The sequence below is a fragment of the Filicampus tigris genome, chromosome 13 (assembly GCF_054856515.1).
Source record: "Filicampus tigris isolate MCC_2025a chromosome 13, RoL_Ftig_1.0, whole genome shotgun sequence".
NCBI lineage: Eukaryota > Metazoa > Chordata > Actinopteri > Syngnathiformes > Syngnathidae > Filicampus > Filicampus tigris.
Window position 1 is genome coordinate 9,083,971 of NC_141229.1, and position 25,668 is coordinate 9,109,638.

General features: G+C 43.4%; 1 protein-coding gene across 1 annotated transcript in view; it reads left to right on the plus strand.

The window, feature by feature from the left end:
• Positions 1 to 2,038: 2,038 nt before the first annotated feature.
• LOC147137469 (cysteine-rich motor neuron 1 protein) overlaps positions 2,039 to 25,668 on the plus strand; it is a 35,397-nt gene continuing 11,767 nt past the window's right edge. Inside the window, exons 1-8 of the mRNA XM_086049997.1 lie at positions 2,039 to 2,663; positions 6,648 to 6,806; positions 7,010 to 7,183; positions 14,579 to 14,821; positions 17,433 to 17,612; positions 18,830 to 19,033; positions 20,551 to 20,679; positions 22,007 to 22,160. Coding sequence (XP_085906123.1) covers positions 2,366 to 2,663; positions 6,648 to 6,806; positions 7,010 to 7,183; positions 14,579 to 14,821; positions 17,433 to 17,612; positions 18,830 to 19,033; positions 20,551 to 20,679; positions 22,007 to 22,160 — 1,541 coding nt within the window. The 5' untranslated portion in view covers positions 2,039 to 2,365. The remainder of the gene's footprint in view (positions 2,664 to 6,647; positions 6,807 to 7,009; positions 7,184 to 14,578; positions 14,822 to 17,432; positions 17,613 to 18,829; positions 19,034 to 20,550; positions 20,680 to 22,006; positions 22,161 to 25,668) is intronic.

Here is a 25,668-nt window from a genome sequence, read left to right on the forward strand (position 1 = left end):
AATCATAAAAGGCTCTTTTCTTCATATAAGCTTTTGGGAAGGCTTCATTAAATGTATTTGATTGGTACCAATTATTTAGTTTAATAATGATGATTGATTGACTTTCACATTATTTTAACCAACAATTGGATAGCATCATAATATGTGTTAAATGTTGCCCACTCAGCATGCATTGAAGACTGATCATCCAGGAAGAGGGATTCCCCCATCTGTGGTCCCTTCTCAAGGTTTCAAATTTTTCCCCAGTTTATTGTGTTTTTGTTTTGTTTTTTTTCCTTGGCCCCCTGGGGGTTAAGATCAGTGGGTGTCGTTAATATTTTGTCAGCTATGGGCATGTGAAGCCCTTTGAGACATTCTTGAGATTAAGAGCGATATAAATACATTTGACTTGACTAAACCTTAGTTTGAAGAAAAACTCACAAGAGCTGAAAAATACACCCTTATATATTAATATATTTCAATTTTATGGCAACATTTTTGACACAGGGGTACGTCCATTTTGGGTCCAACGAGAGGTAACGTGCAAACTCTATGCTGGGCAATAGATGTCCATTGGACAACGAAGAGGACACAAAGAAAAACAAAGCTGATGCGCATTATGTGGCAAAGGGTGTGTCGGTAGTTGCTTTTGACTGCTGCAAATGGCGTACATATGTATGTGAAGTATCACTTTAACTGTCATTGCTATTTCTCTTTTCCTGTCTTCAATGTAGGTGGCACAGTGACAACAAACCTCCAGATGTGCCCACACACATACACCATCCATCTGCCAATGTAAGCACACAAACACAGCTTCAACAAACACCCGGCGACCTTTAACCGTGCCAAAGCCACCTGCATAGACAATCGGACATCAACAAACACAAATAAGCTCACGTTGGCGCCACACAAAAGGCATCGCTGTGGAATAATAAGGTCCTGATAGTGCCTGCCATGTTTGACTGCACAGCGTTGACAGATTGATGCCTTTGTTGTCGGATACTGATACGGAACAAGTTGGCAGTTGGTGACAAGAGATGGAGGATATGGTCAATGTATGTAGTTCCGTATATATAGTCATGCACCCTCCCTCTAAGTGTGCAATGGCTTGTCACTTGGGTTGACCTGCAATGGTTTGGCTTTGTTACACTTGACTTTGCAAGTTGAGTACCAGTACCACCAGGGACGTGTGGTCAGGGTAGGCCTTCGACTATGCTTGGTCTGCGAATTTTTTTGAAGTTTCCCGTCTATCGTTTATCGCCTACAAAATGGGCGTCCGTCATCGGCGGATAGGCGGAGCTGTCCGTCACATAGGCAGAATGCCCAGCTCTGGAAAACAGTGACAGAAGCAACGTGGAGGAAAAGGAACCGACTATACGGGAACCAAATATATGCAGCAGATTCAGAGAAGCAAGATATTCCCCATAGATAGCTTTATTTTAGAATTTGTCAGCTCCAGAAATAATTTGTGGGTGTTGTGTTGTCTTGTGAGAAGCTGAAAACCACGCTGGCAACAACATGATTCTCAGTCTAATGAAAACACACACACACATCAGTGATGTTGTTGTTGTTGTAGTTATCATTAGCATAAATCCAGTGTTTGTTTTCTTTGTACGAATAAGAGTTAATACAAGAGGTAAACTATTTAGTGAACAAACAAGTTTTTCGTGGCAAAATATGCATTTTATACTGACAGTAGAACTAAAAAAAAAAAACATGTTTACGGTTTATCTAAGACAAATGATTCATTATATTTCAGTGTACTTTTTTATTTTGACTTGAGTAAAGGTGTAAAAACCCTTCTATTGCTCCCAAGTATTTTCTTTACTCAAGTAACTGTACTTGCACTTAATTACAGCGTGTGACTACTTTTGCCACTTCTGTTCATTTCTCATTTCATGAGTTCATTGAAAGTTTTCAGTGTAGCATCATTGCGCAATAAACACGCGGTTCATGAGCCGCGGTCCTCCCTTCCCTTTAGCTCCATGTGACTGGTCGGTACCGGTGTCAGTCAGGGGGAGGGGTGCACCGCTAATTTCTAAATGCCTGTTGTATCAATTTGGGTTTCAGTTTGCGTCCTCGTGTTGAGGCTGTCAGCAGGCAGCAAGCGGCAAGCAGCAGCAGGTCCGAGGCGAGCTTTAGGATTCCTACACGTGTTTCATCACATGAGCCTCCGGGGACGCGAGTTTACATTGCAGTCGTAGAACCGTTTTCATTTGGATCGAGGTGCCACTCAAGTGTGGCGGTGAGGGAAGACGTTGGATCTCACAGTAACTTTTTCTTTTGGTGCTCGCCGTGGCTGCTTCATCATTTGACAAACTTGACAACACGAGATTATTTTTGGTTCACTTTTTCTCCCCCGGCCCCCCTTTCCCCCCTCCACAAGATGTTACTCAGGAGGTCCGTTTTGCTGTTGATGGTGTTCTGCTTGGTTCGGGTGCTCAAGGCTCACGAGTGCACGCCGTGCCATGACCGGACATGCCCCGCCAAGGCGACACAAGGCTGCGATGGTGGTCGGACCATGGCCAAGGATCCTTGCGGGTGCTGCGATCACTGTGCCCGCCTGGAGTGGGAGCCGTGCGGGGGGGCGGACTGGATCCTCGGCTACTGTTCCCTGGGGCTGACATGCGCCTCTGTCAACTCGACTGGAGGTGCCGTCATCCCTGAAGTCGGGGTTTGTAAAAGTGAGCGGAACCTGCATGTTTTCGTATGTTCATTTGTTTGGCTTGGGATTTGTAGACAGTATTTGTTTGACGGCATGACACTGAGAGAAATAGAACAGGGGTACCTTTGGGGTAGGCTTACCATGAATAGCCGTTCACTTTTGCACCCGTGACATTTGACTTTAACAACGTAGAATACAGTACCTGTACGTTTTATTCCCCTGTCAAAAGTGACCTTAAAGTATAATTATGAGTCATCTTGGTTCTATTAGTTTACACAGAAAGTGAACCCTGTGTATTACATTAGAAAAGTGCATCATTCTGCCTTGTGGGGTACAATTTCCCTGTGGCACTGACCTCATGCTACTCATTTCATTGATACTGTAACAAACAGTTACCGGTATATTGGAATACAGTTGTTAGTTATACTGTACAGGGTGTGTTAGTGTAGATTGAAATGAAATGGGCAAAAGTTCATGATTAAGTCTCAAGTGGTGCTTGTGTACCCTAGACAGTTTATGTGTACATTTACGTTGAAGTTCAATTACCCCTACGTCTAATATGAATCGAACCTTGAGGGACGAAAGGAGACGCAAAGTACACGATTGTACTTGTCATTGTACAACACCTTGTCACTGAGATAATAGGCACAAATTGTTTCATCATTCAGTACCTATTTGGCCATGAAAAAAGGTAAACGCGGGCTGGAGTTCAATAATTAGGCAGATGACGCAGAAATGAACTCATGCCGTACTCATTTTGTGACAGTTGTGCCTCAAGTGGGTGCGCTACAATATTTGGATCAGCCAGTCCAGTCCTGGCAGTAGTAACTATGAGTGTGTGCCCGCTGTCTGTTTGGAGCCGCGCCACGTCTCGAAAGGGCACTTCACTGCCAGCAGACTTTCCAGGTTCTATTGCTCTTTCTTTTCTTGAGGCTTGAGTCACTCTAGTGCAGAGCATGACAATATGTTTGGCAAATTGAATTACATGCGCTAAAGCCTTGGCAAGTCTTGACGTTGAAAAACACGCAAGGTTGTCAATTGGGATGAGAGTAACTGTACATGGGAGCGTTTTGAAAGTTGGAGCATTTGCTCTATTGCCAAGATGCATTACTTGCGGGATGTGCTGCTCATTCTCGGTGATGTTTGTGTAACTTTGTGCACTTCAAAGCAATGCGTGGAGTGTCAGGTTCCTCCGCATCCACAACAAACAAAGTAGCAATGGCTTTCCGCTGAGGAACAAGCAACCAGACCCTCCTCCACCTGCACTCTGTCCAGCCCTGTGGGGAGGATCGAAGAGGACTGACAGCTCTCAGTGTGTGTCTGCTTCCCTTGACCCAGCCTCTCAATTGTCCCTCCGTAAGGGTGGTCGAAGTCAAGGTTTTAAGAATTAGCAGGGGTCTCAACCCCCAGGCCATCCCTGGGGACACGGCTCTTGATTGTGCCTCATACTCTTGCTAGGCTGGTGTTTGGAGGGCACTTTGTCTTCAAATGAGTAGCTCTGGTAAGGCCACGAGACCTAATGTCTCCTCTGATTGAGTCGTGGCTCTGGTCTTGTGGCTCCAGGCTTCTTGGAGCATGCTGCTGACCCTCAAGTCACACACGCATGCATGTAGCTAGAGGGGGTAAATCAACACCTCCCAATAAGTTTTCAGGGGCCATAGTAGGCAGGCTGCTGAAGACTGATCCCAGATTTCCCTCCTCAAGCTCCAAAGGTCTTAAAGTGATTAGACCTGTAATCAGCAGTAGGGGGTAAATGTTTCCACTTTCTGATCCCCTACTTTTCTGGCCAGCAGTCTGGGTGGTCACAATGTGTCAGCAAAAATGTTACAGTGCAGGTGTGACGCCTTGCATGTTTCCTTGACTAGGTTGTCCTTTTTATCGGCTATCTTACAGTACATCATCTTGACGTGTTCGAATACAAGATCCTCCTGTTAAAGAGGATACCGCCATTGAAATATGTTAAAAATGAGCGGGTAAGTGCTTAATTACATGATTTCTGAAGGGATAATAAACAGAAATGATGGCATTAGCCTGAGAAAAATGTTGCTTGTAAAAGAAAATAGCACTTCAGATAAATTGTCTACATAGAGCGCAGACAAAATATGCAAGATATGCGAAAGAAATGCAGCCCCTTCCGTTTGCATGCCGTGTCTTGAGTATACAACGACATGCTTCAAAGGATAGTCATCGGGACCTCTTGACTTATCTGTGATCTGCCTGTCAGGCAGGTGAAAATCATCCAGTCTTCACTGCTAAAACGATTTGTTTGGATATTCTCGAGTCAAAGCGTTTGCCCTCCTACATTTCCTTTCCCCAACTTTGTATAGGTTGTACTAGAATGCCTTGCTTGGACACTATGTCCACTGCCCCCCTTCACATGCCTTTCCTTCTCCCTTCCTCTGGTATTATCTAATGTTTCAAAGACTTCCTTTTTAGCTCCCTATCAGCCAGAGGGCCTCTAGAGGTCAGCTTTCTCATCCCGATTGTGGATGCCAAGACAAGCAGACTGAGTGGCTGAGAGAGGGATCCCCCCTGGGATGAAGCCACGGGCCTTGGCCAGAGTCATGCCAGGCCAGATCCCAGATAAGCAGGTCCGACTAGACTGTGGTCAGGCAGGCTTTGGAATAAACAATGTCCAGTCGTTCATTGACTGTTTGGACTCCCTCTACCCTTCTCTCAGTGCCATGAAACAACACCCCCCAATACAGACGGGCACCTTTGTGCCGACCGTTTCGTAAGAAAACGCCTCGCGTTGGTGACTGGAAAAGCTTGGGATGGAAAAAATGTTGAGACGAGGATCATTTGAAGGTGAAAGGAAATCAGAGGGAATGTTTTGTGTTTTGGTTCATTGAAAAGACTTCTTTTACTGGCTGCCTGGGAGAGCTATTAGCAGCGCAGACCAACTCAGGTTAAATAAAGGTAACATCGCCTCCTCGTTCAGTCGCTCACGGTTCAAGGTTGGTTAGCATCTGTCGTCACTCGGGAATCTTTGACACAACTATCCGGAATCTGGGGAAAGAACTTTCAAATATGCTTGCCTTCATAGTCACAAGTTATTTGAGACATTTTTCATTCTAATTCAAAAAGCCAATCAATTGGATTGAATGTCTTTCCAGCTATTTCAGAAAACTCCATTAGAACTACAACCAAGAATAAAAAGGATTAATAGTATTGAAGGCGATTTCAGTTGAAAATTCCAGAACAAAATACATCATTCCATCTTTTTGGAGAAGAAAGCCAGAGAGTTAGAATAAGCTGAAATCGTGCTTCATCGTGGTTTTAATGAGGCATGGGAGCCACATGCTTGGGAAAGTATCACACTTTGTCTCATCCTGTTTACTCTGTTGCCGTTCTTGCTGATCTTTGACAACTATGAAGAAGGGTGATTTGCTGTATGCGGTAGTGTTTAGTCATGCATTCATCGGAAAGGAACACTGGCTAATGTGTATGCGAGGGCCCTCTCTAATCCGGCAGTTTTTGTCGCTTATTCATCAATGTGGCTCATCCCTCCATCATCCCCTCTACGCTATTGTGAAGACTGGTCCAAGTGTGGCTTAGCCTCAAAGAGGCATCTCGGTGGAAGAGGCGTGCCTAGCAAACGAACGGTATCTGCTGTAATGAATTTGGTGCAAGTGGCCTTGGTACAGAGGAGGTGTTTCTAGGAAGCAGAAGGGATTTACTCGCTGGGAGTACCCCATGCTGTGGAACAAAAGCAAGAGAATGGGTTCAACGGTTGGAGTGGCATGGCACAACAAGGGGAGAAGAGGAAGGGCAACCTAGAATTATACTTGCCACTTCAGTAACTGTTGAGCTGTAAAGGGTTGCAACTTACAATCTCTAGTAAACTCTCAGAAAAAATACATAATGAGAACTTATTTGATTTCCCCCCCAAAATCACAAATTTCGAATCAAAAAGTGAAAATTGATGGAGCGTGCAATTAGCTCAAGTAACAAGCTCTTGGTTTGTATCCTCATCCTTTTCCCGCCCCGCTCTCCTCTGCAGTGCTTCCAGACAATCCGGAGGCCGGCCTGGAAGACGAGCGATGCCCCTTGATGACGGGCTGCGACAGAGAAGGAGGTCAGTGCGTTTGTGACGCCAGACACACCTGCCTGGGATCTTTCACCTACCCAGACCAGGAGACCTGCATGAAGGCCCATTCAGGTGAGTCACCGCCTCCCATTTCACAGTTAAATCGTTTTCAAAACAGAGCCATAAAAGCCTCCGAGGTCCTAATCCTCAACAGATGTTGCTCGGATGTGACTAACTCGACTTAGATATCGTAGTGATGACACGCACGTTAAGACTTCTGCTTTGTGTGACTCATCGATGACTGTTGTGCTCCTCCGTGGCTGGGGTCCATCCAGAGGGTCAGAACCAAGAGCCCCAGGAAAGACACAGACAGAAATATGTGGGACCGTCCAACCCAGCCTGCGTGTTCTCCGGATGTAACCTGACCACTGGCGGCTGCTTGTGCGAGTCTCAGAGCTGCAGCCACCACTTTGCCTACATCAACCGCAGCCAGTGCCAGGAGGCCGCAGGTAACCTTCAGCTTGAACCGGCAACAGGCGCAACAGTGGATCTGTACCGTTCTTCTGCATCGCTCAGTATTAAAATGCACACCGTGACACCGTTTCATAGCAGAGAAAAGTGCAGTATAGTAAAGTCAGAGAGGAGCTTTCTGTATTTATGTCCAACCACATCGTTTCTGCAATGATCTGCGTGAGCTCTGATATCTCGAGGCAGTAGATGGCAATGAACGGCTTTCGGCGTGATGCCACACACAAACACAAAAGACACATGGGCCACCCCGCCACAAGGTTCTGTGGGAATCAGTTTTTGCGTAATCCTGACTAACCAACAAACAAAAAGAAAGCGATCAACACTAACTTTTGCCTTTAACCAGGCCTCGTCAGCGGCACAAAACGGGAATATTTTGCTGTGTGACTAGAAGAGGTAAAGTTATTTCCACTTGAAAATATTGAAATGTCAGTTTACAACTGGGCATTGGCTATGGAGTAGAGCGGAGACTTTGAGTAAAGACGAAACAAACTTTTATTTGGTGACTCATAGTTCAGAGTGGTTATGTGTTCCCCCAGGAAGTCATGTTCATCAAAAGCACCATCATTAAAACCTGTTGTGACAATGAAAGAACTTTCATCCCAAAGCCCAACTGATGACAGTTTCAACTCACACCAGTGAAAAGGGTAAACAACATTTTTCAGCAGCTTTCAACACACACACACACACACATACAGACCCCCGCACACACTTTTATGGCCTCTCATTAAGAGGCAAATGTGCTTCCTTGCAGCTACATATTGTCGTATAGTCGACGGTATGTGTGCATTTGAACGTCTGTGTTTGTGCACGTGTCTGTGTGTGATAATTATCTAGTCTAGTTGCTGCGCCCCAGCCAGACATTTTCCTTTGTCTGCCATCAAGAGGTACTTCCTGTTACAGCCACACCAGTACGTCATGGTTGAAAGTCGGCTTGCACACTCTTGTGAACTCTCATAGTGGCTAAATGCATGATTGTTTTTGGAGCAAAAAAAAAAAATCCTAAATTCTGCATTAAGTTAGTTATTGCCTTGATTGATTACTCGAGATAACTCCATCCTAATGATTATTGTTCGACAAACATGGTATTCAGATCAACAGAACCAAAGACGAAGGAATGCAAAGGAACTGGCCAGACAAATTAGTCAACCGAGGAAGGCTCACTTTCTCCACTTTCCACCACTTTGTTTGGTCTGTCACTCATTCTGCTGTGCAATTGACTGGCAGCCAGAGCAGGGCCCACTCCGCCTAAATTAACAATAAAACAAACGTGCTTAAAATGGCTGGTTGCTGCATTGAAATTGCAGTATCGAAATCAAAAGATCTGGTCATTGCGTCCGAACACTGCAACCATGCTGCCGCCAGCGCTCAGTGACCTTGTTACCTCTTTTACTGTATTTTCAATGCAACCTTGATCTCCATTGGGTTGCAAATTGCTGATGTAATGTGCCGGCAAACATTTCATCCAAGGCCACATGGTGAGCAGACACTCCCTTACGTCCCGGACTACAGAGGACATGATGAGTGCAAGGAGAAGGGGTGGTGCAGGGAGACACTGCAAGATAGGAAATCACGAGTGAAGCCAAACAGTTTGATTCGTTTTTTCTGTCAGGCCCGTCGCTTGGATGGGTGGTGTTGGGTCATTATATGCAATTCCTGCTCAGGCCTCTGACTGCTATTTGGGAGGAATTCCCCTCCTTTTTCTCGCTGATATAAATATAACTATAAACAAAAACATACATTGTTTAGAGGAGCCATACAATTGACTGCATATAATAATAGAGCCTTATCAGTCTCTCACAGATAGCAGTATGAGAAAATATACACCCAAAAGCAACAACACACACTGATATAATCCCATGTGGGTTTTCCAGTTTGTTATTCAGATTTAATACCCTAACCGTTATATATTTCATATTTATTATGATGTGGAGCATTAGCGTTACACTCACTGGCCACAAGTGACATTACATCCACCTTCACAATCAAACAATGATAAGCAATATAGACAGCTCGATCAAAAATTCATAATGTACGAAGAAAGTCAAGCTTGCTGTTATACTGTAGCTCAACGTGGAAATGCAAAGTGTAACTGCAATTTTCAATACAGCTTGTCCTCATTATCTTCGCAGGGCACATACTAACAACCGGTCTTTCACTCTCACGTTAATACCTAGAGTATTTCCAGTCTTCAAATAACCTAACCTGCATGTTTTTGAAATTTGGGAGGAAGGCAGGAAAAGTGGAGAAAATTCACGCAAGCACAGGAAGAACATGCAAAGTCCGCAAAGGAAAGCCTGAGGTGAGATTCAAACTCAGAACATCTCGACTGTAAGGCAGGTGTGAAACTACTCCATCGTGTTGCCCAACAATAGACATTTTAAAAAATAAAAATTTAAGTGCAGTCTTTTTGTCTTATTAAAGGGCATCCTCTTCTTTTTCTGTTTTGTTTCCGTATGGTAGAAGCCAGAAAACTGCTACAGTACTTCTCTCAAGGATGCTAAATATGAGAGCAACACTAAGATCGGTACAATTTAAAAGGGGACTCTTAACCGTTTGAAATGCTATCATGGTTTGTTGGTAAACTCTAAACCGTTTCATCTCGAGTCAAAAGAATTCAAACAAGCGTTAAGAAAATTGACCTCTCCTTTAGCCCGGTCAAACCTGACCATCACAGGTGTAGTAGTTCTGAAGATTATAATCTCCAAATAATGTGTAGTGAGGCCTGTCGGCAGGTGATGGACAGACTATCATATCCACAAGCTTCTGGCCATGATCTCAATTTCCTCTCAAAGCATCCTGCCTTGTGGGCCTCACACTTGCTCACACACACAGAAAACAATGCCAAATCTCCCAGCTGTAACTTCTAGTTGGGCATGAAGCCAGCAAGCCCCCCCCCCCCCCCCACAGTTTTACACTAGAGACGGCCTGATGTGTCCCCATTGTGGAGCAACTTTATAGAACCTTAGGAGAGACCAGAAATTCACGGAGGGCAGCTGCACTGAGACAGTGTTGTTCTCTGCTGACTTGCTTCCAAAGTCAGTTGGTGAACAGAACTCGCATTGTGCCCTTTTTTCCATGAGTAAACGGAGGCTGTCAACACAAGTCTCCTCTGCCTGGCTGAAGCGCTCTGGTTTGGGGAAAGACTGCTTGCCTTGTGCCCTGATTTGGAGTGAAGAAAAAAAAAACATTTAGAAAGGAGATGTTTTTCTTTCTTCAGTGAGCTGCCCGAAATACGCATTGTTGACAAAAGAGCTCATTCTGTGGTAATGGCGCAATGTTCTTATCCTAGCTACTTCAAGACCAGCTTCAGATATCTTTCGGCATGCCTGTGAGTGGAGGACAGGTTTATTTTTACTTTCTGAATCTTAGGTTCAGCCGTAATGTTTTCTATTCTTCTTTGCCACTATGGTGTTGAACAAAGGCACAAAATGTGATTTCGGCTGAGACGCTTAATCAAGCATACCAAATCAGGCCTTTTGTGTCTGTGCAAACTGGAGTATGGCCACTATTATAATACAAGAAAATGGTTCTAATTAGAGCCATACATGCTCAGTGAGAGAACACAAACAGCACAAAATCCATTTGTTGACTTTTCCCATCCTCTATTGTGCTTGAAAATGTGCCAGGCAGAAAATTATATTAATTAGACGTGCGAGGGACGGACGGTTTTGCAAATGGAGTCTATTTATTCTGGCCATTTGAATGACAATAGTGTGTCTGACAGCTGCTATTCCCAGTGCACTCCAACCCCAGCTATTATCAGCGTGAAAGCGTAATCAGCATTCTCTTGGAGACGTACAATAGATCGAAAGTGTTTTTCAGTGCAGAACGAGATCATTCCAAAGCGTTTTCTATGATTTAGTGCCACGTGAGGTTTTCATATGCAAAACCAGTTTTGAAACGATGTGTGGCAGACCGACTTAGACCTCATTGTAGGGAATCCAAATCACAGTGTCCAAGACATTTATTTAACCCCACCGTAGGAATAAGGCCAAAAATCATTGCATACAGGGCTTTCTCCTGAATTTCTATGACTCCTTTCAATGAGAGCTTTGTGGCAGTTCTCCCTTTCCCATGCTGCCTGAATAAATGGTACAGTAAAGATAAATCACGCAACTGCTGTATTTATCAAAGGCAAAAAAAAAAAAGTGTTTTTCCAATCTTCAATTTCATCTTTCAGTACCCCCCCTCACCATTTTTAATACAGCAGTTGACATGGCTGTGCCAAATTTAGAAAAAGCTCCATAAATGCAGTATGAGCAGACCTTTAGGCTGGACCATGTTAATTTAAGGTTGGAATGATCGGGGATAGACTCTGGCAGCTATGGTTCTCGGTTCCAGGTCATCAGGGTTCCGGGCTGGAAATTTTCTCACTATCCCATTCTGTTGCCCTATTTTGTTGGCAAAGTTCAGAGGGCCTCTCTCATAGTTCTTTAAATATCAGCGATGAGACATGTCCTCAGATGGAGTCATGTTGCACCAATGAGCCGACAGATGGAGCAAGCTCCAGTTTGAGAAGCTCATCAAGAACTGAAAATACAAGCAAAATTCACACAAAGTCAGCGTGAAGGATTTAACCTCCCTCCCACAAGCTGTATACTGTCGCTTTTCCACCTACTAAGGCACTCAAAGCACTTCACACTGATTTCACATTCACCTACTGATGATGCACCATCAGGAGCAACTGTCGCTTCAGTATTTTGCTCAAGGACACTTCAACATGGTCACGAGGGTGGGGGATCGAACCAACATCCTGTGGGTCGGGAGACGACAACTCTACCCCTGAGCCATGCTGCCACCCGCCAATCTGGATTTTAATGCCACCGTCTACTGACACACTCCAGTCTTTACAAAGTAATGATTTAAATGAGCAATTATTGGATTCTCTTCATCCATCGTCTCTGCTCTATAGCTGCTATTTCACATTTCCTTTCAACGTGCAAAGTGTTTACATCCTGTATGTACAGGAACGGATCTGTGAAATTGCTTCATGAAGCGATTGACAATTAAAGGACAGAACATGAGTCTGTGCTCCCAATCCCAGCCTCTGCCAGTGTTGTATAACATTACTGAGAACCAGAATAGATGTGATGTCCCTCTCGTTGGGGTAATCCAATCTCGGTAAGGTAGATTCTGTTCTCGAACAATGTTGGTACAGAGAGGCCTTCCACTTTTCTTTTCCTGAACAGCCTCCAAAATACACCCTTTCCAGCCCCTTTGCCCAGATTTGCAGTGGCCCTGCACCCACCTCCCTCTTAACAAGGGGTATCAGAGCTATTATGTTGGCTCTGGAGAATGTATAGACCAACACATGCCAAGTGAAGCGGAGCACGGAGAAGAAGAAAAGCTCTGTTGAGGAGCTGTTTGGATTGTGATCCAGGCCAGTCATGTTGGGTGGGATCCGAGACCCCTTTGACGGGGTATGAGAGGGCCTACCCTTGTCACGTCTAAAGTAGCGCGCTCATTTCCCTGACAGGACGCCGTAAAGCTGTCACAGACTGAAGTGGGGGATCTAATGACTGTGTGTTGGGTTTGTATTGGATGGCGGTGTGAACTTTGGTTTTTAGCCGTAATGGGAATAGCGCCTTTGTAAGTCGCCTGACTGAGAGGTGTGTGGGAGTCAACACACACACACACATTTATATTGATTCATGTAAGCTCACATTAGGCTCTTGTGTTCCTTCCTTTGCCATTTGATCAGAGTGGGTTTATCTGGTCATACGTTTATTAATTGGTCTCCAACTTTCTGTCCATAGTGACGAATGAATCTGGATTTTTCTTAATAAAAAGGCCTAGCATCCTTGGCCAAATTGTACAAATCAATTGTTAGCTCTGTCAAATCTCATCGGATCTTGTTGTAAGTGTGTGTATAGGATCCTTTAAGAGTTTCTTTGTTTGGATACTGAATGAATTGTGGATCTGGATGAATACTCTTCCATCCATCCATCTATCCTCTACTGCAGGGGTCACCAACTCGGGTCCTCGAGAGCACCTGTCCTGCAGGTTTTCAATCTCTCCCTGCTGTAACACACCTGTTAAAATGATCAGCTCATCAGCAAGCTCTTGAGAAGCCTGATAACGATCCTGATCACTGCTCTACTGGATACTACCCTTCTATATACTATATACTATATAATATATACTAGCCTACCATTCTACTGTATATTAGTCTGTTCAGGATCGCGGGGAGCTGGAGCCTATTTCAGCTGCCTTTGGTCCAACGATTGCCAACACCCAGGACTGGTCGCCAGTCAGTCGCAGGGAACATAAAGAGACAGAAACCATTCACTCTCACATTCTCACCATCACCGAACCAAACACTGCCTGCACCAGGCGGATGTACCACTACACCATCAGTGACTGGATGAAATATACCAAACCAAAATCTATTAAGATTGAAAGGTTTCCCCGCCAACCTCTGCTGCTCTGCTGTATTTTTAATTCCCTCTATGCTAGCAGGAGCTACCAGAAGACTGTATAATCACAGCTGAACTTTTTAATGGACGCCAGAAAGATCAACACACGGCGTGGGGCCTTTTTCTGCCAGATGCAGAAGGTCTACTCTGTCCAACATGGTTCCTATTCTTATACTGCTTTGGCTGTCCCCGCACAGGAGTGTGGCTCTGCCTAGCACATGTGGCAATGCGTGACTCCACAGTCTTAACTGGCTTCAACTAGTAAGGAAGATGCAGAGCCGGGAAAAAAGTCGCACAACGGCCTAGCTCGAGACATTTATGTCCCAAAGAGTCCTAATCTAACAAGATCTTGGACTGTAGTTAATGACTAGAGATAGACCGATATGTTTTTTTTCAAGGCCAATACCGATACCGATTATTAGTAGTCAAGGAGGCCGATATTTGGAGCGGATATTCATTTTCACAAAAAAAGGAAAATATTGATGTCAAAATAAAAAATATATAACTCTGAACTTCGTTTATTTGCCTTTGAGGGTATGTTTATTGAACATTTTTTCAGATTTGCATAACGTTGATTTAAAAATATATATATTATTATAAATGTTTGCCAATGTGGTCATCTTTGTGGTAAAATTCTAACAAAAAGAGATATTGTATTGAATTGAAAACAAAAGATGTTCCCAGGGTCAGTAGAATCTCATAAAGTTCACTTTAAATTTAAATAAATACTTCCTTGAAGTTAACACTGTTTTGAATTGATTTATTATCGACCACCAGATTCTTAAAAAACGTCAAAATACTGAATATCCTCACCGCTACTCGGCCCGGCCGATAATCGGTCTATCCCAATTATTGACATGTTTATTTTCCAGGTGACAAATATTTAATGTGTACGTGTGCTTCATATGAACCATGCATGCTTACACCCTCCTGTGTCTTCATGTGTGTCCGTTTCAGATGAGCTAAGGTGTGCCGGCGTTACCTGTCCTGCTCTCCAGGTGTCGTCATGCCCAAAAGGCTCAGTCTTGACCAAGGGTTACACGCCTCCCGCCGGTTGCTGCCCCTCTATTCCACCCCAGTGCACCTGCGACTTTGGGGCCTGCCGCCGGCCCAACTGCCCAAGCGGACAGCGTGCTGTGCCACTCAGCAAGGCCGGTGGTCAGCCTGGAGACTGCTGTGATGTCTTTGAGTGCCACAAAGGTGATTCCACCCAACTGCACATTACACAAACTTTTCTGACTGCTCTCCCACTGAGGGTTGTGGTTACGGCGCAGGAGGTGAGAGATTCATCTCCATCTTCTAGGCAATTATTCCCTCATGCTCCTTCTAACCCCCGCTGGCCAAAAGGACACACAGTTGCTGTTTAAAGTAGATAGGGATTTATCCCCCCCCCAAAAAAAAAAATATACATTGGAACCTCTGAAGTAAAAGAAGTTTTCAATAGGAAAACATAAAAACAGTAACAGTGTATTCAAGTGATATACAAGACCGGAAGGAATGCTGGCAACTGTGATGTTCATGATTATATACTGTACGCATGTTTCTCTAAATTTGAATGACAATCCTATCCTATGTCTATAATCCAATAAGTGATTGGAAATATTAGATTTTAGATTAATGGCATGCAAGCCAAACCTTTGGCTGGAGCTGGTGTAGCGAGCCAATGAATTGTTAAAAATGCTCAGCAAGAGCAAGAATATGATCTCAGAGCCTGAGGAGAATAAATAAAAGTCGCGCAACACAACTCTTATGATGTCAGGCTCTAAACTGAAAGTTCTGTAATCAGTCTTTTAGCCACCTAAACAGAGCTGACAAAGATGAATGAGTCAAGCAATTCCCTCTGTAGACCATTAACAGTTTTGATATTACGCTCATCCAGAAAATACACTGAATGTCTTGGGTTGCTCCCTCAGAGACTTTCCTGCTGTTTGTGCAGTTTTACTTTTGTTTTTTGCTTTTTTTAATTTATTTTTTTATTCTTGTTTTTTTGAAAGCCTTGTAGCAGCCCAGCATCACAAGACTGTTGGAAACTAGAATTGAAGTCCCAAATCCCGTTTTATGTGTCAGGCCTCAAGAGCGCCAATGAGGCTGGGAGGGGACCTGTGCGAGTGCTCTGTTTACTCTGCGCCCTCGACAAATATTCACTGTTTTACCAACAGAACAAATTCCCATTCTGGTCCTTCCACATGTATAAATGGATGCCATGTCCTGGAATTAATGGACTTAACAAGCCCGGTGACCAGAAAAGTGCTTAGCCTATGAATTTGTTCAACAGAAGTGCAGTGTCAAAGGGTTTCTGTCTGGTCACACGTCCAGAGGGAAAAGGTTCAACAGTTCATTGATGGGAATGCTTTTTATGTGCTTCATTCTGCCAGTCGGGAGGGTAATCGAGTCCGGCAGGCTGGCGGGGGCTGAATGGCAGCCGCGGGGGCCGTGGGATCAGTGTTTTGATAACAAGTGTCTGCTGCTCTTTGGGTGTAAGGCTTGATGCCTTTTGTGCAGCCCTTACTGTCTGTTAGCCATGCATGCCTGAGCTTGGTGACGCAGAGTTCAATAGACGGGGACATTGACGAGGACAGGCACCAAGACCCGCCGTCACCGGTCATCCCTGTCCAGATCTATCTAAATAATAGCCCTAATTTTTCCTCCATTGTCGTCTTTATTCCAGCCTCGGTGTAATGTTGTTGCATATCATGCAAAACGAGAAGGGGGTTTTACTGTAAATAACGGTGGAAAAAGTTTACAAAAGGTCCTCAAGTACTGACAAGAAACCTCAGGGGGCCAAGGCTATGTCAGAGACTAGAATTAAACACAACATGCTCTCATTGTCACATTGTATCCACTGTTGGAATGACTCACATTTTTCCATTGCCCACTTGGCTCAGGGTTTGTCCCACTTGGCTGTGGGTTTGTCCGGGTCTACGGGCTGCAGTGACACCATCTTCCACCTGTTTTCAGCGTTGTGCCATTGTTAGCCGGAAAGAACTGTGTGTGTGTGTGTGTGTGTGTGATTAGATGGAGAAGAACAAACCAGGCGGCTTACAGAAGTTACTAATGATTCTGTTTGTTTGTGGTAGGCCTGGCGAGGATTGACAATTAGGTCGGCACGTCTCCTGCATCCCATGTACATCAGCTTTGGGTTACGCTGAACTGTGAGGCGGACGTGCTAACCAGTGGCCCACCGTGCCGCACAGTATAGTTTAGTTTCGTTCAATTCAAGTCGTTGGGTTAAGCCTCTGTGACTGCAAATGGTCTTTTATCACATGCATCATCTGTCGCTGATGGCGGTTGGTTGCTGTGCGTTCATTTCAGATCATGCAATGGTGAGTCACCCAACTTTTCATCACCACCAGCTCGGTGTGGAACTGATACTTCTTTACGGCATGCGATTCGTATGATTCGTGTGTAACAAAGAAGAAATGTTATGTTGTAGGCGTGCGGATTGATTGACTTCACCTGCCACCAGCGCACAAGCCCACTTTCTGCCAAAACCTCACAACCACTTCTGTTTTCTTTTGCTCTGTGCAGCAAGCGGCTGACACTCTTTCAATGCTCGACGGGTCTCTGGGAAAGTTCTCCGCGTCGCCTTTGCTTCATTCTCTAACGCGCACCAACCCACATGGTTAACCTCAGCCATCATTGTGTCCCTCTTTGCCAGTTGCTTTCGACGAATGCCAACAGAGGACAATCATATTTTGTGTACTGCGCGGGCGATGAACATTTTCACCCAGACAAACTCCAGTACTGCCTGATTGTCGATTTAGGGGCTTTTTAAGGTTAATTACGGTTTTCTTTTTTTTTTTCTCTTTAGTTTCTCCTAAGTGTGTCCACAAGGGAAAGGAGTTCTCTGATGGTGAAGTGTACCGCATGGACCCTTGCTGGCTGTGCCAGTGCCGGGGAGGAATCTCCTTCTGCTCCAAGGCAGAGTGTGCTGAGCTGGACTGTGAGAATTTTTACATTCCTGAGGGCGAGTGCTGCCCTGTCTGCATCGGTAGGTTTTTAGAGAGAATACACAAACATGAAAATCATAACCTCCTAGATGAAGTTCAGTCTTGAAAGAAATATCAAATGCTGGCTTTAGATAAATTACTTTCTTCAAAAAAAAAAAAGTAGTCGGTCATCTAGAATTGCACACGGCAGAGCGCTGGCTGGCAGGAACTGCGGGTAAAATTCTGTCATAATATTTCTTAATAGATCAATTTGATGATTTGGAAAGATCACTTTGCGCAAATCATCATTTTGCAAACAGTAGCAAGGGCATAGAGTTACATAAAGTAGGATTATGAGCTGTGTAAAAATGGAACACGAGTAGAGGGGTCATCAAAGTTTAACATGCCTAACCTCCAACAAGTTTAACTTGAATGGCTTTGTCATTTACTGACCTATAACTTATACTATTAAGTTTCTTTCACGCCTAATTCAGCGACTGCAGCTGGAGCGGGTCGCCTGCTCTGGACTGTATGCGCGGTAGAAAGTTGCCAACGAGGGAAATTAACAAACCCAGAGTGAGTGTTGCAATACAGCTCTGAAAATGGAATGACTATGTATTGGGTCATCCATTGAAGAAATGTTTGGTGGAAAAGAAGTGGAGGAGCTGGAAGTAATGGACGGGTCTTGATAGAGCTTTACGGTTGTAACCGTTTTGTGGTGCCAACAAATTGTGTAACAAAAGCAAAGATTTTTAATTCACAATACGTCGTGTCAATCTTACAGCAGAAAGGTCTCGGACTGTCACAAAACCTCCTCATAAAGACCTTTTGGGCTATACATCTTTACTTCTTTTTGCTTTATAGTCAAATTATGACTGACCTTCGCCATCCTAGCTTTCAGCCGAGCATTTAAGACTGTTCCCCCCATCAAGTTGAAGCGATGTCGGGGACGCATGATGAAACAGCCACATTCCAAGGCCTCATTCAAGTTAAATCCATTCATAAGTCAGGAACCTAAGTCATCCAAATCCAACAGCGTCTTCTTCATAGCTCTTGGTGTCTGGCCAGTTTCCTCTTCTTATTAGCTCCCCCTTGGAGTATCATATTCCCGGCTCCTACTTACAGTAAGGGGCACACAACGCACATGCGACCGAGGCATTGGTTTTAATCTCACTCCAAGGTCGCCAAAGCAAACCACCGCATAAATCTGACTGAGTTTTTTTTTTTTTTTTTTTCTTTGCTGCCCTTTTCAACGTGTCTCCCCTTGCTTCCTTCCCAGATGTGGAGTTACTGTCAGTGGACAGCACAAAGGCCAGTTGCTGGGTGAACAACAAGCTGCGAGCGCACGAGGAGCAGTGGAAAGAGGACGACTGCACCTTCTGCCAGTGCGTGGATGGCGAGCCGCACTGCACGGCCATGGCCTGCAAGCAAAGCTGCCAGAATCCCGTCAAGATACCCGGAGAGTGTTGCCCCTTCTGTGAAGGTACACAGAGTGAAATGGCTTTTTATTAGGGACAGACCGATTATCGGCCGGGCCGATTATCAGCACCGATATTTGCCAAATTGATGAATATCGGCATCTGTCTTTTTTAAAACTCTGCTGGACGATTATAAATCAATTTAAAACTGTGGAAATCAAAACAAAGATATGCGAAAGTTTAACATTTCTGTCATTTTGAAATTTTCATTTACTGTAGATAACTACGTAGAGTTATTAATTAAGTTTTTCTTTATCCTTTTTAAAGAGGAAGTCAAAAAAACCATTTTTTTCCCAGAATATGTTCTATGCAAGCCCACTAGTTGAAACAGGGCATTCTGATAAATACTGCGTTTGTGGAATAAGTGTTAATCCACTCGTTTTTTTGCCATCTCTGGGGGCGGCCATTTTGTCTTCTGTCAACTGAAAATGACATCACAACCGCTCACAACGACCAATCACGGCTCACCTGTTTTCGGCCCCCAGAGATGGCTAAAAACGAGTGCATTTTGCTGCTTAACCTATATTCCACAAACGCAAAATTAATCAGAATGCCATATTTCAACTAGTGCGCCTGCTGGGAACATATTCTTGAAAAAAATATGTTTGGGTTGACTTGGCTTTAAGACATGCTGACAATCCTGGGTGCTCCCTGAACTTTTTGTTAGAATTTTATAACAGAGATTTATACTCAACAATTTCTTATAATAATGATTTTTTTTAAATCACCAATATGCAAACCTGAAACATTGTTTAATAAACATGCTTAAAGATGTTACAACAAAATTAAGAGTAAATTTTCTTTAGATTGTGATGCCAATATTTTTCTTTTCACTGAAAATGAATATCGGCCTCCTCAACTACTCGGTATCAGCATCGGCCCTGAAAAAAGCATATCAGTCTTTCTCTAGTTTTTATCATCATCGAACCCTGCATAGATATGGCGAAAGACTTTATCAAGTGGCGCATGTGTTGGAGGCTCCTGTAACCCTGCAGTTGTACTCCCGAGGCAATGTCGGCATGGGCTCATTAAAGCGGAGGCCGCAGAGCATTCTTCAAGCTGCGGGGTTCTTTGTGTCCCTTTTATTGCTCTTGCCCGCCAAAATGAGACCCACCTGTGTGTGAGGCACATCATAGAGCACTTGAAAAACAGGAGGGCTGCATGGAGCGGACCCCTTTTTTGTGTGTGAGCATAATTAGTTACAGCTCATTGCGCTGTTCCTCCCACTTGAGCGTGGCAGGAGCGGTTTGACGGGACTTCACAACACTGTATGTGTGTTTTTGTCTCTTTGCTCTCATCTCAACCCCGACCTACCTCTCACTATGTGGCCCTCCGGAGTAATTGCTCTGTATTTATCTACAATTATTCTTTTTTTCCTTGAAAGTAAGAGTACTATGTATAGGTCGTGATTTCAAGTTGGTACTGAAAAAAAACACCACAGGCAGCACTCTAATACAAGTAATGGAAGTCTGAAAATCTATTGTAATTGTTTCTTTCATCCATCTCAATTTTCTTTCTCCAGAACCTTCCTATGAAACTGTCAGCCCCATGCTGTGTCCTCCTCTGGAAAACTGCAGCCTTTCTGCGAACGACTGTCCTTATGGCTTCTATCAAGACATCAACGGATGTCTGCTCTGCCAGTGTCTTAATAGTAAGTTGCTTCAGTCGCTTATGTTGGACAAAATTGGTTTAAGTATCATGGAAATTCTCAATCATGTTGATTTACAGTATGTAATAACAGATTAAGGGAGTGACATGACCATGAAGTGGCCTTTTGGGGCCAGAAATTGTTAACATGTGAAAAATAGGCCTTAAAAGAGACTGTGCGCATGTTTTCACGATTTCAAACACTTTCCATGTGTCTTAATAACATCTTGGTGACATGCTTTCATCAAATTTGTGCAGATCAAGAATTTTCATACACTTAACATCCACTTGTGACATCCTAACAACACATTAATACTACAGTACGTACCGTAATGACACTTTCTTTAGATTCTGCTATTTTTCATCACGTTTTCAATGCAATACCGTGCATTTTCTTTATTAAAACACATGACTTTTTTTCGGGGGGCTCGCATGGATTAATGGCATTTCATTTTATTTCAATGGGCAAACATGATTTTATAAGTAAATGGTGTTACATGTTTGTACACGTAACCAGTTAAACTCTTAAGTGAAGTGATCAGAGCTTGGCATTTTACCCAATTTTGATAGTCGTCACTCATGTTCCAGTGGTGTTACCAGGATGCCAGGTGTGGGTGGCCATTAGTCTTACCTGGGTGGGCAAAAAAGTGCTACAATGCTCAAGTAGGTCGAAATCCAGCGTAGGGCTATTGCACCTTAAAATGTGTTCTGTTTTCTCCTTCATTGAGATAACTGTTGTTGTGATTTGGTCTTAAGAAATAAAAGTTGATTTGATTTTGATTTTTTATTTCGCATTCATCAGAACTACGTCCAGTTTTCTTTGGGTGGGCAGAGTGTGTCAGCGGGTGGGCACTGATCACCCTGCCCCGCCTCTGGTAACGCCCCTGTACCCGTCCGTCATTTTTCGCGACGAACCGAATTCTGATTGTCAGTTGGTCAGTCCGTCAGTTAAGTCCATCAGTCAGTCCGTCACAACCTCTGGAAGTTATCATTGTACGGAATTAGGAATGCTTGACATCATTATCAAAATGTTTTTTTCACTATTGTTGTCGTATAGATGCACGCTTTCACGCTGCGGGTCTTGCAATATGAGTAAATACAAATCTGTATTTGTAAACGTTCTTATGTTCGAGATGTCTATGGGATAATGAGATATTTGGCTTTGACAGCTGTGTCAACTGGTTGATATACATCCCACCTTGTCTGTGTCCGCGGCGACCAACTCCGTCCCAAGAATGTAGCCTGCGAGCGGCCCCTTAGTAACCGCTGCCTGCGCCTCTGATGGATGACTTGAGCCTGTAATCTGCTGACCTACCTTTCAACTCTTTCAGATGACTCCTGCCCTGACCTGGGAAAATATTGTTCCCTTCAATGCCCCATGGGATACGAGAGGGACGACTTTGGCTGCGAGGTGTGTGAGTGCAGCATCCCCGTGCCCAGGTGCCGACCTTTGACCTGCACCAAGACCTGCCCCTATGGATTTGTGTGAGTACACACACACACACACTAGCTCAACTCATTTGTCATATTTGTTTTTGACTTGTTCCAAAAGGTCAATGGTTGTTGTCACAACCTGTCGGGGACATAGGATAAAATCACAAACAAATTGCACAGTGTCAATGCGTTACTAATTTGTCCATCACGGATAAAAGAGAAAGGTGTTTGATTTATCTTGAGTGACAGACACTGTTAACGTCATTAAAGCAAGCAGCGATAATTCATGTTTGTGTAGGTACAATATATTCATTTATAATGATGTTTTGTAATGTTTTTTGGTCTAAAACATTAGATTAGATTGTCGTTACACGTGACAAGTACAAGGCAGCGAAATACAGATTGTGTCTAACCGAAATTGCATAGGCTATCACTAAATAATATATAGCAGCGCTTCCCCACCCAGGGCTCTTAGCACAAAAGTGTGCCGTCAGAGATCATCGGGGGTGCTGCGGGAAATTACGCAATTGTGAATGAGTGTTTATTTCTACATTTGTGTACAGGTCATAAACAGGCTAGGAATACGATCATGAGTAATGAGTAAGATAGCTACACAGTAGGATAATTGTTCTCCACAGTGCACTATGGACTTCAACTGCAATTCCTGGAGTAGAAAGAAATAAAATATATATGTGCACAGTAGTGCAGTGGGATTATTGTATTATCATACAATAAAATCGAAAATGAAAGCTCATGAATTCTTTTACTGTATTCCAGTGAAAGGTGTCCTTTTTAGCAGTGTATAATGTGACGCTTCTTTGCGAACAAAGCACTTCATTCAAGCAGGGAATCCTGAGGTTAGTGCAGTCTCACAAGGGGTTAAAGTCTTACAAGCGCGTCAACATTTAGCCCTTTTCCCCCCAACCCACCCGCAAACCACAGCTTATGTGTAAACTGCTGAAGTTAAAAGAGGAATTCTTATCTCAGTAAAGAATGCCAATGAAGCGGTCTTATTTTTGCGTTGGTTTGTGCTACAATTAAAAGCATCGACCACGGCGGGCAGTGCAGTTTTCTACATATGTGTGTACTGTGAGATCCTTCTTGACCTCTCATCTTTCCCGGCAACTCTCTTAAAGCCATCCAAATCCACCAAATGTCTTAATTGTCAACCTGTCGCAACACCACAATTAAAAAGGCACCAGGATAAAAGTGTATTTGTGCAATGTACACACATGAGGATTATTTTTGTATCCAAAAAACGCCCACGTTGGCTCTGTGGTCAAAGAAAGGCCTGATTCAAATCTGCACATGGTGTCTGAGAGGTGAAAGGATGAGTTGGAACAACAGCAGCAGTTAGTTCCCAGTCCATCACTCATAAGCAGCTGTTTTGTTTTCATAAGCAGCTTTAGTCCATTATCCTCAGTCATACGTGCGGATTGACACAAAGCCACACAGAGATACAAAAGCTCTCTATCTGGAATAGTTTAAGTGATACATCACACGGCTATTTACTCTACGTAATGACAAGGCATGGTACTTTATAATAGGAATATATTTAATTACTCTATGTTGAATTAGTGCCTCTTTATAACAATTTTGGAACGTCTACAAGATTTTACAGTGAGTCTTTTTTGTCTAAATATACAAAAGAACAGTTATGATTTCAGCAGTCCTTGATGTTGGACCAGATAACTCACAATCTCTGTTCTCTGGATTGATTTAAACATTTAGAGATTTAAGATGCTAACCCAGTGCCTAAATCCATGTTTCTATCCACTAGTGAAAAGATGCACTAGAGACTAGACCTTAGACCAGGTAAAAGTAGGTCTAAGTTGTGGTGCAGGTGGTGTAAAACGATTTTGGTGGATTCTGAGCTTCACGGACGTGTGGTGGATGTATCATATATAAATATGTATCATATTTCATTCATAAATATGACAACAACGTCCATCGAACCGTCTGAATTATTGTCGGGATCAACTAGTTGAACAAATTATTATCAATAATATTGAATCTATTTTTAAAAGCACTTCCTGACCTTGGCACAACTATGAGCTGTTTGCACACACGGACGCATGATCGAAGATGGAAGTCCATCTCTAAGTGTCCACTTCACAGCGGCCAAAATAACGAATACAAGACTAGGCACAAAGATGGGAACACTAGATATTTGTCAAACTTTACAATACTGCTCCGTTTCCCCATCAATACCGAGAAATGGGCTGTCTGAGGTCCACTTTAAAGGGAATGAGCGGACAGAAGCCGGCTGGGTTCACTCCCATAACAGCACAAATGCCTCTTTATAGCTGCGCAGTGCGCACGTGTGCGAAGATACCAAAGGAAACACAACTCCACTCATACGCACAGTTTAACTGCACTTTGTGCTTGAGTTGCACTGGGCTCGAAAAAATAGGGCACTTCATTATACTTTATTATATATATTCTACTTCTTTATAGTAGGAATAAAAGCAAGACCAAAGCGTCAGTATATTTGCATGTCATCACATATAATCAAATTACTGGGTCAGTCCAACTGAAACCCGATTATCAAGAAAAATGTAAACACAGTAAAGCTATTGCAGAATGTTAACGGTAAATCACACCAATCTAATACAGTGAAATGATTTTCTCTCGATTTTTTTCTAGAATATGTTTCCAGCAGGCCCACTAGTTGAAACACGGCATTCTGATTAATATTGTGTTTGTGGAATATGAGTTAAGCAGCAAAATCCACCCATTTTTTCCATCTCAGGGGTCGGCCATTTTGTCGACCAGTCACGGCTTCAGAAAACAGGTCAGCCGTGATTAGTCGTCACCTAAGCCCTGAGTAGTTGTGATGTCATTTTCAGTCGACAGAAGTGACAAAATGGCCGCCCCAGACGTTGCTAAAAAACAAGTGGATTAACTCTTATTCCACAAACTCAATATTTATCAGAATGCCTTGTTTCAACTAGTAGGCTTCTATTGAACATATTCTTGAGTTAAATATGTTTGGGTTGACTTCCTCTTTTAGGCCATTCGGTTTTAATGGCCATAAAAAAAAAAAGGGATTTTTTTTTTTCCAAGTTGTCAGCTTGTCCTCCCATCAGGGGTCACCACACAACATCTGCGTGAAAGGCAGCAGCTCTACACCACCAGTGAGTGCTATAGTTTTATTAGGTAGACAGTAATACTTGGACGTAATATCTTTGTGGTTAGTCATTGTCGAAAGTATCAAACTGTAGTTGCAAGAATCACTCCTACGTGAGGTTTTGTGTTTGTTTCTGTTTGGACAAACATAGACATGGTCGTCTACTTGTAAAGACAAGTTGACCTCTGTGCTCTTCATGAAGCCATGAATGGGTCCTAATATTTTTTTTTTTTGTTAATATCTTCCTGACATCTCCTGAGAATTTGATCCATACTTTCATCTCTTGTCAGTCAAGAAATCCACTTCAGTTTGACAAGAAAGCCTATATTTTACTCATTCTCTCGACGATCCTTATCCAATTGCCTCTTCTGGGTTTCTTCTCAGGCTTCTTCTAACTAAGAGTGCCAGCGGCCTAAGGAGCAATAATGA